This window comes from Podarcis tiliguerta, assembly GCF_965153285.1.
Source record: "Podarcis tiliguerta genome assembly, chromosome: 11".
Classification (NCBI taxonomy): domain Eukaryota; kingdom Metazoa; phylum Chordata; class Lepidosauria; order Squamata; family Lacertidae; genus Podarcis; species Podarcis tiliguerta.
The window spans coordinates 33,471,902-33,484,280 of NC_139544.1; the positions used below are offsets into that span (position 1 = coordinate 33,471,902).

The 12,379-nt window shown below is 40.9% G+C and overlaps 1 protein-coding gene across 3 annotated transcripts in view; it reads left to right on the forward strand.

The window, feature by feature from the left end:
• BDP1 (BDP1 general transcription factor IIIB subunit) overlaps nt 1-12,379 on the forward strand; it is a 47,030-nt gene continuing 34,651 nt past the window's right edge. For all 3 annotated transcript variants that reach the window (XM_083403594.1, XM_083403595.1, XM_083403596.1), the window contains exons 1-10: nt 1-437; nt 1,780-2,338; nt 4,222-4,331; nt 4,804-4,863; nt 5,703-5,837; nt 6,703-6,836; nt 8,983-9,077; nt 9,249-9,303; nt 9,653-9,805; nt 11,111-11,392. In XM_083403594.1, the coding sequence (XP_083259720.1) occupies nt 193-437; nt 1,780-2,338; nt 4,222-4,331; nt 4,804-4,863; nt 5,703-5,837; nt 6,703-6,836; nt 8,983-9,077; nt 9,249-9,303; nt 9,653-9,805; nt 11,111-11,392 (1,828 nt within the window). In that variant the 5' untranslated portion in view covers nt 1-192. The remainder of the gene's footprint in view (nt 438-1,779; nt 2,339-4,221; nt 4,332-4,803; nt 4,864-5,702; nt 5,838-6,702; nt 6,837-8,982; nt 9,078-9,248; nt 9,304-9,652; nt 9,806-11,110; nt 11,393-12,379) is intronic.

A 12,379-nucleotide genomic window follows, 5' to 3' on the forward strand; every position in this document is an offset into this window, starting at 1 on the left:
GTGATGACGCCGCGCCGCGCGCCGTCCCCGGAGCAGCTGACAGGCCCCCCTCCCTCCGCGAGAGTCGGAGAGGAAGGGCGGGGAGCTGGGCTTGGGCCGAGCGAGGCCGGTGACATGAGGCGGCCTCGGCGGCCGGAGGAAAAAGGGGACGGTGGGCTTTAGCGAGAGTCGGCGGTTCCCCTTCGCGGCGCCATGTTCCGCCGCGCCAGGTTTAATGTGAAGCCCAACGTGAGACCGGGGGCGGCGGCGGCTGCGAGGGGCAGCAACCCCAGGGGCAGCCCCAGCCCCTCAGGCGTCACCGCGGCCGCGGACCCCGGTCTCCAGCCCGGCTCGGCATCCTCCCCCTGTTCTTCTGAGGATGCGGCTGCTTCGGCTCTCCCGTCGGGCGCTGCCGGAAGCCTGCAGCAGGACGACGGTAGCAGCCCCAGCCCCGAGGGGTAAGCTTCGCCTTTGGCTGTAGGCTGCGCGCTTCCTTTCTCCACAAAATAAAAGGAGCCCGTTTCAGGAGATGAGCTGGAGCGCAAAAAGCGCTCTTTTTGAGAGACGCGTGGAAAATTGCGGGAACTGGTTCTCACGTGCACCTCCGACACCTGATGGCCTGCGCCTGTGAAGGAACCCCTCGCAAAGGCCGGTGCTTCATGTCGCCTGGGACACAGTGCGGCGCTTTCATCCGGAGTCACTACGCACGTGTAGTTGGGGTGAATGGTGAACCAGCTCGGCGTCTCTTTGCTTTTATTTCAGAAGATTTATATACCTCTTTGACTGTCGTAAACCCTCAAAGCACACAAGTGCCAATCGTCTATTATTTCCTCCCCCCTTTAACCAGCATGACTTTGAATCTTATTTAGAGTGGTGTGTGTTTCTGTGATTCTAGGGTTTAAGGGAGTAGTCGAAATTATAGCTGACATTAGACAGTGACTGTGGTGCTACCAAGTTTATGTATTGCAGGTGTGGGGAGAATTCGCAATATACATTCTTTGGTTGGCTGTGATGAAGAGGGATAATTCTAGATTTGAATTAGCTGCTGTCTCCTTCCAGAAACAAGGGTAGCTAAGTCATGATCTTCAAGTTGTTGCTGAATGGCCCCATCATCTCTCATTTTTTGCCATAGTGGCTGGGCTGATGAGACTTGTAGTTTAATAGCATCTACAGGACCACAAGTTTAGCTGCATTTTCCCTAATAATAATATGCAATGTATATTATACCACAATACAATAGTAATATATAAATATATTAATTATATATGCGGCCATCATTCCCAGCTTTTAGCTGTTAAGACTTTTGGTCATTAATTTGGATAGTTCTGTGCTATGATCTCCAGCCTATTTTATGGTGTTTACCTTTTAGTGATATGGGGTAAGAGTAATTTTTTATAGTTATTGTAGGATGAGCACCGTTAGAAATTTTGTTCTGTTGCATTTTTTCTATGTATTCGGTTTTTAAATTATTGTTAACCTTTTTTGTATTATTATGTATTAGTAAGTCAGAAATGTCTTCTTGTGGAAAGTGATGACTGAACGTATCAAATAATATAAATACTAGATTGCTAACAGTGAGCTGTATGTGGGACTCTAGCCATCTATATTCTAAGTAGATATAAAGTTGTAATATATTTTTTGCTTTAATTTTTCATGTCTAATCAGAATAAGCATTTTCAAAAATAAACTCGTAATATGATGCGATTGGCTTTGTGGGAATACAGTGCATTTATTTATTTTTAAAACAGCCGGATTACAATTTTTAGAAATATGACAGCTTTCTCTCTTTTAATCTTCCAGAAATGAAAAGACCAATGCTAGTGGTGATGGAGATTGTAGTAGACATACAGAGACACTTCTGCAGAGAAGAAAACGAATATCTACAATGCCTAATCTTGCTAAACCACGAGTTGCACCACTATCCACACAACGTGTTGCCACTTCAGCATCAAAATGTTCTCAAAAACAAGTACCTCATTCTCCTGTTATTTGTAACCCTCCACTTCAGAAGGACTTACCGCCTTCTGAGAAGACCAATGTGGAGAATTCCCCGAAGTCTCCCATACTTCCTGAAAAGAAAACTCCTGTTCCCCAAGTACCACAATTCTCTCCATTCAAAAAGTCTGTAAGTAAAGAGCCGAATGCATGTGTAACAGGTCAAAGAAGCGATGAAGCCCTGCAGAAGAACACATCCTCACCCCTCAAAGAGAGACCAACGCAGGAAAGTCTGATTCAAGAAGAAATACCACACTCAAAATGTATTCCAGGCAAAGAGAAAAGAATATGTTCTGATCGTGAGAAAATAATCAAAGCTCAGAAACTAAGGAAGATGCTCAAGGAAGAGTTGAAGAAAGAGAAGGTATAACAACACTTTGGAGATTTGGTTATGAGGAAGAGGGGAAAATAATAGAAAGAGCATATAGCCTGATTTCTGCATAGAAGTCATATTGAATCAAATTTGGCATTTGATTCAGTAGTAGTGTCTCTGCCCTGATTTTCTAAGGTTTTGGATAGGAGATTTATGTAGTCTTACCTGGAGATTAGCATTCAAAGCATGCACTTTGCCACTTCCACAAGACATATGGAAGCTCTTGATGTCATGATATGATGCTTCCCTATAAAAGGTAGTTTGCTAAAGGTTTCCAGTTTTTAAAGGTAAAAGCTGGCGTGACCCTCAGCAACATTGTATGATACATCAATTTATAACAAGGATAAGGAAATTATGGTCCTGCAAATGTTGTAGTAGTGTACTAACTTCCATCACCTTTGATGCTTGGCCATGCTGATTGGAGTTGTTGGACGGTATAGTTCAACAACACCTGGAAAGAGCAGCTCAGCCCAGCGGTTCTATCGACCAACACATTGCTTGGATCCCTCAATTGCTTTCAGCAGTTTGAGACCCATGGGTGTTGCCTGGCTTTAAAAACAAAAAAAACAAAAACAAAAAAAAACCACCAACACCTGGATGGTCACTTATTAGCTTGCCAGATTTGGTAGCTTAATGGCCAGCAGACATTGAACTTTGCTTGTATCTAGGGGATGTCTTTTTGTAAGATTATCATGGTTGTATAGTATGCTCTGAATGAGAAATGATATAATGGAACTGGTTAGTGCCTCTCTTTAGAAGGTGGCATCACATGAAATATGATTTTTAAATCAAGCACGCTACCTTTTAAAATGGAATGTGTGTGTGTGTGGGGGGACCTGTTAGGATGGTCTGCCCTCGGAGTCTGAGGGATCCAATCAGTTTCCAGGTGACTTTGGAGGATTTTCTGGCTGATATATCTGGCACTCTTGTTGAAGTCCTAGCTGACCTCAGGAACATTCGAATGGGTTGCCATGATCACTCTTGAGCTCCTCCCCTGCTTTGTGGAGCCTATTTGGCTTACTGGTTCACAACAGAGCTTAGGGCAAGGACACAAGCTAGGCGAGATGGCTTCAACACAAGTAGAGGAAAACTCCAGTCAAATGCGGTCAAACACTGGTGAGGGCTCTTCATCAAGCCTACCTAGTGGCAGGGGGCAGACAGGTGTGGGGGACTCCATGGTCCTGAATGGGGTAACTGTACCCCTGAAAGAGCAGGTGTGACGCCTGGGAGTCATTTTGGACTCACATCTGTCCAATTCTGTGTCCAGGGCAGCTGTCTACCAGCTCCATCTGGTATGCAGGCTGAGATCCTATCTGCCCGCGGACTGTCTCGCCAGAGTGGTGCATGCTCCAGTTATGAAGGCAGCCCTGTTTAGGGAAGTTTTTTAATGACTGATATTTTAATGTATTTTTAATCTGTTGGAAGCCACTCAGAGTGGCTGGGGAAACCCAGCCAGATGGGTGGGGTATAAGTAATAAAATTATTATTATTACTATTATTAATAATAATTACTGAAACCTATACACTGCCTTTCTGCATTCAGTGCCTAAGGCAGCTTAGACTATTATAAAAACACATAAAAATAATCATATTAAAAGAAAACAATACATACAATTAAAACAGAGTAGTTGCAATTACTCCAGTAAAAAATAACAATAAAATGAGCAGTCAGTTAAGGTTAATGAAAAGCTCCCACAAGGCCACTCAGAAAAAGAGCAACCAAGTTGTCATAAATCTGTCTAAAAAAGAAGGCTTTGCTTATATATTTGTTACAAAATATATGAACTTGATTTTAACGTATAGACTCCCAATAAGAAAGCTGATTAAGTCTAAAACCCTATCAAACTCATATAAATGTTAATTTTTGTGTCTAGCAACAACAGAAATATAAATACCCAGTAATTGAAAAAAGCATGCCAGAAGATCGTTCAAAAATGGTTATGAGGGACTTCATATACTATCTGCCTGAAAACAATCCAATGAAGTAAGTACACATTTTATTTTTTATTGTAAATGTAAATTGTTTTTATATATTTGTTATGTTTTCATTTTATCCTTCCTTTAAGATACCCAGGCCTCCTCCTTTTCACTTTTCAGGCTTGTGGAAAATTTGGGATTCCTTGTTAAGTTGCTTTAAATAATATCCGCTTTCTCTATTGTCCATGGGAAAACATCAGGGCTCATATAAATGAATTTTAAGTAATTAGATTTCTAAATAATTCATAGTTGTCTTGTTCTGACAACCAATAAATCACATAGATACATTTCCCCCCAATCCCACTGAAGTTTGTGTGAATAAACCTAATTAAATTAAAAGCCTAATATTTCACATTAAAGTGTGCTCTGAGTAGGATGGTAAATCACACAGGTAAACTACAGGAGTGTTCACTAGTTGCTGTCTTCAAATTTTATTTTAATAAATGGCTAATGAAAATTGTGCTTTTTATATTTAATAGATCTTCACTGGTGGAAGAAAAGAAATCCGAAAAGCCTTCTACAGTGACTCAAGCAAAAGAGTAATTTTTTTGTCCCTTCTTTCAAATAGAACTAGTGATCTGTGCAATAATTTAGCACAGAGGGATTTGTATGAAAATATTTGTTTGTTTAATGTTATTGAAACTGAATTATTGCTCTAAATATTATAATCCCAGAATTTTTTTCTTTTACTTGAAGATAATACTACTTTGGGCAGTGTATTGTAATAAATTACCCATATGGTAAAACTCTGCTAGGACCAGTTTAGACATAATCCTAGCTAAGACCGAGTACAAGTTGTGTTCTTGGGTACATGGGTTCCCCAAGTTTCTTCCCTCTCACATGGACACTCACTGTACCTTATCTGCACTGTCTTTAACAGTTGTGGGCAAGAAATTCTCAGCAGAAGTCTTGTGTGCAAGTGGGTTACCAAAATTGGATTCCACCTTTTGCCTGCACTGATATTAACCATGTTTAACCTTAAGTCTTAATCCAGCATTTGATTCTTGATTTCAAATGCTGGCTTAGGAGTCCCCAGGGTTAGTACAAAAATAATACCATGGTTGATGGCAGCAAGAGGAATATTAGTACATCAGAGGAGTGGGTTAGGATTGTGATTTATTTATTTATTGCACTTTCTCATCTGCTAGTGGATGCTGGCTCTCAACAGCCAGTTTAAAATATATGCCTATTTAAAGTGTATGTGCAAGAACACATTACAGTCTTCTGAAAAAAGGTGTATAGTATAATGACAGTTGTTTCCAGTGCCATGGTTGGAAGTAACTGATAAGCGCTTGGGCCAGAGAAAAGAATTGTTATTTGAAAAGGAAATATGAAGAAAGTTCCCTGCTGCTTAAACTGTTATCTCTTCCCATTTCAGGCCTGAAATCATTCTTGAAAGCGAAAATGAGGAAGATGAGGATGAAGAAGAAGGGGGAGATGATGATGATGGCCCTCTTCTTGTACCTCGGGTAAAGGTTGCGGAAGATGGTTCGATTATTCTCGATGAAGAAAGGTTAGGTTTTGTCATTTTGTATTTGCTTTAGGAAAAGGACAAACATTTGCAGAATTTCTTGGCTCAGTATATCTTGCTGCCTGAGGCAAAGCTGAAATAGTACTTCCACCTCGGCTAAGACCAGCACTTTAAGAAAGCTGCTGCACCATTCAGATACCAATTCTTGCCTTAATTCCTTCCTTTTCTAAGTTTGGAATCTATGAACTCTTACCTGGGAGTAATACCTATTGAGTTCAGTGGAACTACTTTTGAGTAGACCTGCATTGGACATTGCTGCATTTCCCCTCTGACTCTGTTTTGGTCTCACATAGGCACTTTCTTTCTGTTGCCCCCCTTCAATAGCATATGCTCAGTTTTAAACTGCACAGGACGGGGAGCAGAGATTTGAGGCAGTGGGAATAAGTGGTGGCGGCAAGGGAGCTTGTCCTTTTTAATTATAAAAAGAAATTCTGCCTGTGGAAAGTATGCCAAATCATTGCACTTTCTCATCTGCTAGTGGATGCTGGCTCTCAACAGCCAGTTTAAAATATATGCCTATTTAAAGTGTATGTGCAAGAACCGGAGTGCTTTGCCTCCGGTTGCCTAATAGCCAGCTGGGCCCTGGAACTCTTAAGGCTTCTTGTTTCTCACATTGATCTTAATGGTTGCTGGATTAGTGAACTATATTCATATTGGCATGAAATGCTAACTTAAGGCCATACTGGAGTTCACTGAAAAACTGTAAACTGTTCATTAAAGTGTTTGCTAGTAAGAAGAGAAATTCTAGTAAATTTGAGGTGGGAATCAATTGGTCTTCACTATTTATTAAGACAGTTTTCTTGCAACATTTCTTTTGTATTCTAATATCTCTCAATTTCACATTTAGCTTAACTGTGGAAGTTTTAAGGACAAAAGGGCAATGTGTGGTAGAAGATAATGATCCCATCTTTGAGCGTGGATCCACAACAACCTACTCAAGTTTCAGGAGAAGCTATTATACCAAGCCATGGTCAGAAAAAGGTAGGTGCAGCTCAGTTATGTTCTTTGCATTTGGCTTTGAAGGACCCCTGGACGGTTAAGTCGAGTCAAAGGTGACTATGGGGTTGCGGCACTCATCTCGCTTTCAGGCCGAGGGAGCCAGCGTTTGTCCACAGACAGCTTTCCAGGTCATGTGGCCAGTGAGACTAAACCACTTCCGGCGCAACGGAACACCGTGATGGAAACCAGAGTGCATGGAAACGTTTACCTTCCTGCTGCAGCAGTACCTATTTATCTTCTTGCACTAGTGTGCTTTCAAATTGCTAGGTTGGTAGGAACTGGGACCGAGCAACTGGAGCTTACCCCGTCACGGGGATTTGAACCGTTGACCTTCTGATCAGCTAGCCCAAGAGGCTCAGTGGTTTAGACCACAGCGCCACCTGCGTCCTTGGCTTTGAAGACCTACACTCTTTTAAGTATTTTGGCTTGTATGGCTTGAGGTAAACAATCTAGTGCGAGTGGCAAGAGCTGCATGCATCCTTATCTTCTTTCTATCCTGGACTTCAGTCACTGCAAAATAATGGAGTTACTGTCATGGAATTCTACTCAATATTGATCCACTGTAGATTCCAATGTCTAGTTGGCAGAGTAACAATTTTAACACATTGCAGGATTAAAAAAAAAAAAGAGACCAGAGGCAATTGTATTTCATCCAGCAGAGCTTTACCGCTACTGAAGGCAAATGAGCATAATAGTCACAAATCCTATACATTCAGGATTGGCATTGTCCATAAGAAATCCAGTTGAGGCAGACTTAACTTAAATTTACAGTAACTTATAGTAACTTATAGTCTAAACCTTAACACTAAGCATACTATGTACAGAAGGAAAAGAGACAGAAAGAGAAAAGTGAAACCCAGGCTCCTTCTGGCCTTATTTTTATAGTCAGCATGACCTTGACTGAAAGAGATAACAGGACCAGTTTAAGCCAGCTGTACTCAGCTTCTCTGAAGGAATAACCAAAACATCAGGAACCTTCTGCTTGTTTCTTTCACACAGAGAAGCTTCCAGAACCCTCTTGAATTAATTAGAATAGAAAAGATCTCTGCATGTCAGATCAATACTTTCTGCACTAAGAAATGCAAACTGACAGTAACATCATGTAACATAATTTGTATTTTTTTACAATCCATGGTGTGTGTGTGTGCATGCATGCATGCAAGTTAATTGCAAGAGTAAGTCTTAGTGGCATTTACTGCTGCAAAGAATTATAGTGCCTTTGACTTTCTGTGCAAATCTGGCAGTAGCGGTCAAATGGTTATGTATACTACTGTATCCATATCATCTCAAGTAATTCTCATGTTCTGTTTCTATTATCATGGGCAGCCACAGTGGTGCCCATACACATTGTTGGACTGTAGCTCCCATTAGCCCCAGCCAGCATAACCATTAGTGAGGGATGTTGGGAGTTGTAGCCCAACAACAACTGGAGGGCACCAGGTTAGTTACCCCTACTCTAGATCCACTGTACAGAGTTAAAAATAGCTGGATGCTAGTTGACAGTGTTTATCGGTGTGCTTTAAACTTGGTGACTCACACTAATTATTCATTGCTGCCAGAGGAAGACTTCGCGCCGGGCTCCCTAGGGCTGCGCAGAGCTGCACAGAGCCCGGGACTGCAGGCAGCCCTGCGCAGCCCTCAGGAGACCGGTGTGACTTTGCGCCGGTCTCCCTAGGGTTGCGCAGAGCTTCCTGAAGCCTGGAGAGCGAGAGGGATCGGTGCGCACCGACCCCTCTCACTCTCCAGGCTTCAGCGAAAGCCTGCATTCTCCCCATAGGACGCACTCACATTTCCCCTTCATTTTTGGAGGGGGAAAAGTGCGTCCTATAGGGCGAAAAATACGGTAACTTAGTTCTGCACACTAACATTTGGAGTGAATCGTTTAAAATCCTTTTCACTGAAAAACAGAACTGTGTTTCACTGAATTGTAAAGCTATGCAACCCTTATTAAAATGCTCAGTACAATGCAGTAGCTAATGTTAGTATGAAATATTATCCATTTCATAATATGCGGCTAAAGGGAGATGGTATTTAGCTGAATTTGGACATTTATTGATCATGAGATTAAAATTTATATACCAAAATTGCTCATAAAAAATGGCTAAATTGTTTTTCCCCTCTCTTACAGAAACAGACATGTTCTTCTTAGCTATAAGTATGGTAGGAACTGACTTCTCGATGATTAGTCAGCTTTTTCCTCACAGAGCAAGAACAGAGATTAAGGTAAGCACTGAAAAAACCCCCAAAATCAATTGAGAAGTGATCATCTGGTTGTGGATCTATCCTTTTATGCTGTTCTGTTAAAAATTTGAACAGATCGTTTCAATTGAGTTTGCTTCTGTATCAGCTAATGATCGTGAGAATGGCTTATATAGCATAACTTTCTGTTTTCAGAATAAATTTAAACGTGAAGAAAAGGCCAATGGATGGCGAATAGATAAAGCATTCAGTAAGTATTACCACATGTTTCATCATTTTTTTCATTTAGGGCAAATGGTGTGTGCACTCTAGCAAAACTAAACTAAAATTGTATAACTGTACCTTTTTACAATAGATAAACATTTTGAGTAAAGGGTCTGTTTCATTGCTCTGTTAGATCTCGTTCTTGATATTCAGTAAATATTATGTTTTTTCTTGCTATTAAGGAGCATCAGGACTACATGTATTTTAAAATACTAATTTATAGTTGCATGAATTTTCAGTGACAAATCCTTTCAGGACAACAGACGCTCAAGACGAAATTATTATTTTTAGCTGGAATGTTTGTACATAAAATAATCATCTCCCTTTTTTTACAGAAGAAAAAACGCCATTTGACTTTGATTTCTTTACAAAACTCCTTGAGAAGGTCCTGGAAAATGAAAAGAGAAAAAAGGATAAGGATGCTAAATGTCAGCAGCAAAAAGAAAAAAATCCCAGTGAGAAAAAAACACTCAAGAAAAAGCGAAAAGGTATTTCTAAGTACTTAAAAGTATTAAGGAGTAAAAGTAAAACCTATTTATTATTAAACTTCTCTTCTAAGATCTGATGGAGCCACTGTTTTGCATTCCTTCTGTGTGCAATGTTAGATTTGTCAGTGTAGACCAGGGATTGGCAAATTTTTTTAGCCGTGGCAGGCTGGAGAAGCAGCACCGGGGTTGGGGGGGAGCTAGAAGAAGAGGCGAGGGGGGCAAGTAGTCCTCCTTCCCACCCCCCAGCCGCTGCGCTTACCTTCCTAGGGGCTGCTGCTGCCGCCACCACTGCCACCACCACCACTGCTTCTTGTGGGTAGGCTCCGCTCTCTGGCCCACAGGAGCACCAGGGCAGCGATGGTGGAGGGAAGATGAATGGCACGAAAGGGCTGGCTCTGGAGAGGGGCTGCTTAAAATGGCCCCCAGCCAGCTCAGCCCAGCCCCCTTCCTCCTCTAGGCACGGCGGGGAGAAGCCAGGAGGAGGGAGGGAGGAGGCGCCGCCGTGGTGTGTGTGAGGGAGGGAGGGGGAATGGAATGGCGCAGAAAAAAATATGGTGCAGCCCGAATGAACAGAATCCCCACGCCGATCCACGGACAGTCCATGGGCTGGATCCTGAAGGCAATTGGGCCTCATTCGGCCCCCGGGCCTTAGTTTGCCAACCCCTGGTGTAGACAGTACTGCACTCTAGAAAGCCTTTCCGAAGGCTTGATTGGCAATGAAGGCTGCAAAAATACTTTGCCTTACAGGCATTTCACATAGTGCATGTTTGATTGTTGCTTTTTTCAATGCGGGAATTAGTTTTGTTTTGATTTCTTTCACTGTTTTGACAGGTCTAGGGCTTGTTTTGTCTTATCTTTGGGTTTTTATTTTAATTTAATATTACCATCTTGAAAGTTTTGATTGGAATATGTCACATGCATAGTCACATTGGGTGATACCCAATGGTGCCCATCTGCCGGCAGAAAAAACTTTGGCTTCTCCTTCTCTGTTGGATTGATTTGCTGCAGAGAAGGAGAAGTCCTATTCTGTTATGTTGTACTTCTCTTATTTTCATATAATATTGGGGTGTGTGTGGAATTAATACTTTTCCTCACAGCTAAAACTGTCTTTGGGGTTGGGGTACAGTGGAGGGAAGGAGGACTGATGGAAAGGAAAGCAGAATATGTTGAATAATCTTATATGGAGAAAGTAGAATTCTATTTTTGTTTTTGGGATTTTGAAAAAAAGCTTTTTGGTATTTTTTTTTAGCTTCCTTGTTGAGAATTGTCTTGCTGTAGGTATATTTACATTGTATACTTTGATAGCTAAAGTTGTCAATGGACAAGCAAACCATGGTCAGGATGACCCGCAGAATGCCAGAATTTCTGATGCAGAAATGGAAGTGGATGCTGGCACAGCCGAAAAAGAGAACGAAGAATCTCCTAGCATTTTGGAGCAGGCAGACGGGCAGACAGTTACTGAATCAGTGATGGTGAAAAAGAAGAGAAAAAGGAAGAAAAAAGATTCTGAACAGGAGGCAGAGAATCTTCCTGACGAAAGAACTAATTCTGCAGAAGTGGCTGAGGGAGAAAAAACTAGAAAGAAAAGTAAGAATCTATAAATTGTTGCTACTATGTCACAGTGTGCATGTGTGCTGATTTTGATAATCTTCCAGACGCTAAACTATTTATTGCAAGATAAAACAGCCTTAGTAACACAACCAGATTTAATAATCACTCAACTGAAGCTCATTTACTTCATCTTAATGACAAGTGTACAGCATAAATAGAGATGATTTTCATCTTGAATTTGAGACTACTTTAAAACCTGTATGTAACAAAATGGCTTGATGTGCATCTGCAAGTAGTTGGATACAAAATGTGTTGTATTCCCAAAGATTTGTAGGCTGTGCAATTGCACATCATTGTTCTTTATTTCAGGGTCAGGTCAATTATGAAAAGCGAGTTTTATAATGGTTTATAAACGCCATAGTCATAAGAATACATCCACTTGAAGTTATTTTGTTAATTTATTTTTCATTAATTTTATGTCATTTATTACACTGTATTTTCAGGAACTGTTGTCATAGTTAAAATGCCATATTAATAATTTTGAGAAATAATGAAAGATTCTGCTTACTGTTAAATAAATTCCATATACTGACTGGCATTAGAATGGCTGGGTTAGGGAGGACATTGTGTAATTTTAAATACATGATTAATGCTTTGTGACAGTGGGAAATCACAGATCACTTTAGGAAATTGCGCTTCTTTCACACTAGAGTCCTTCCAGTAAAGGAAACCATTAAATTAAATGCTCTTCATCAGATCCACTGAATAGAGTGCAATAGAATTAACTGGATCTGGTAGGAGGAAGCTTTAATTAAAAGCATATTAATTATTGAAAATCATCCTGCCTGCCCATAACAAATAGACCAGTGGTGTAACTGGCGAGGAAATGACCAAAGATCAATTTGGGAAAATGGGAATAAAACACAAAAAATATTGAAATGTAGTGCTTTTGAAAATTGCCATCTGGATAGTAATTTCAAAGAAAAAAGTTAATGTGGAAGCAACCAGAGGCTCTGTCTTTTA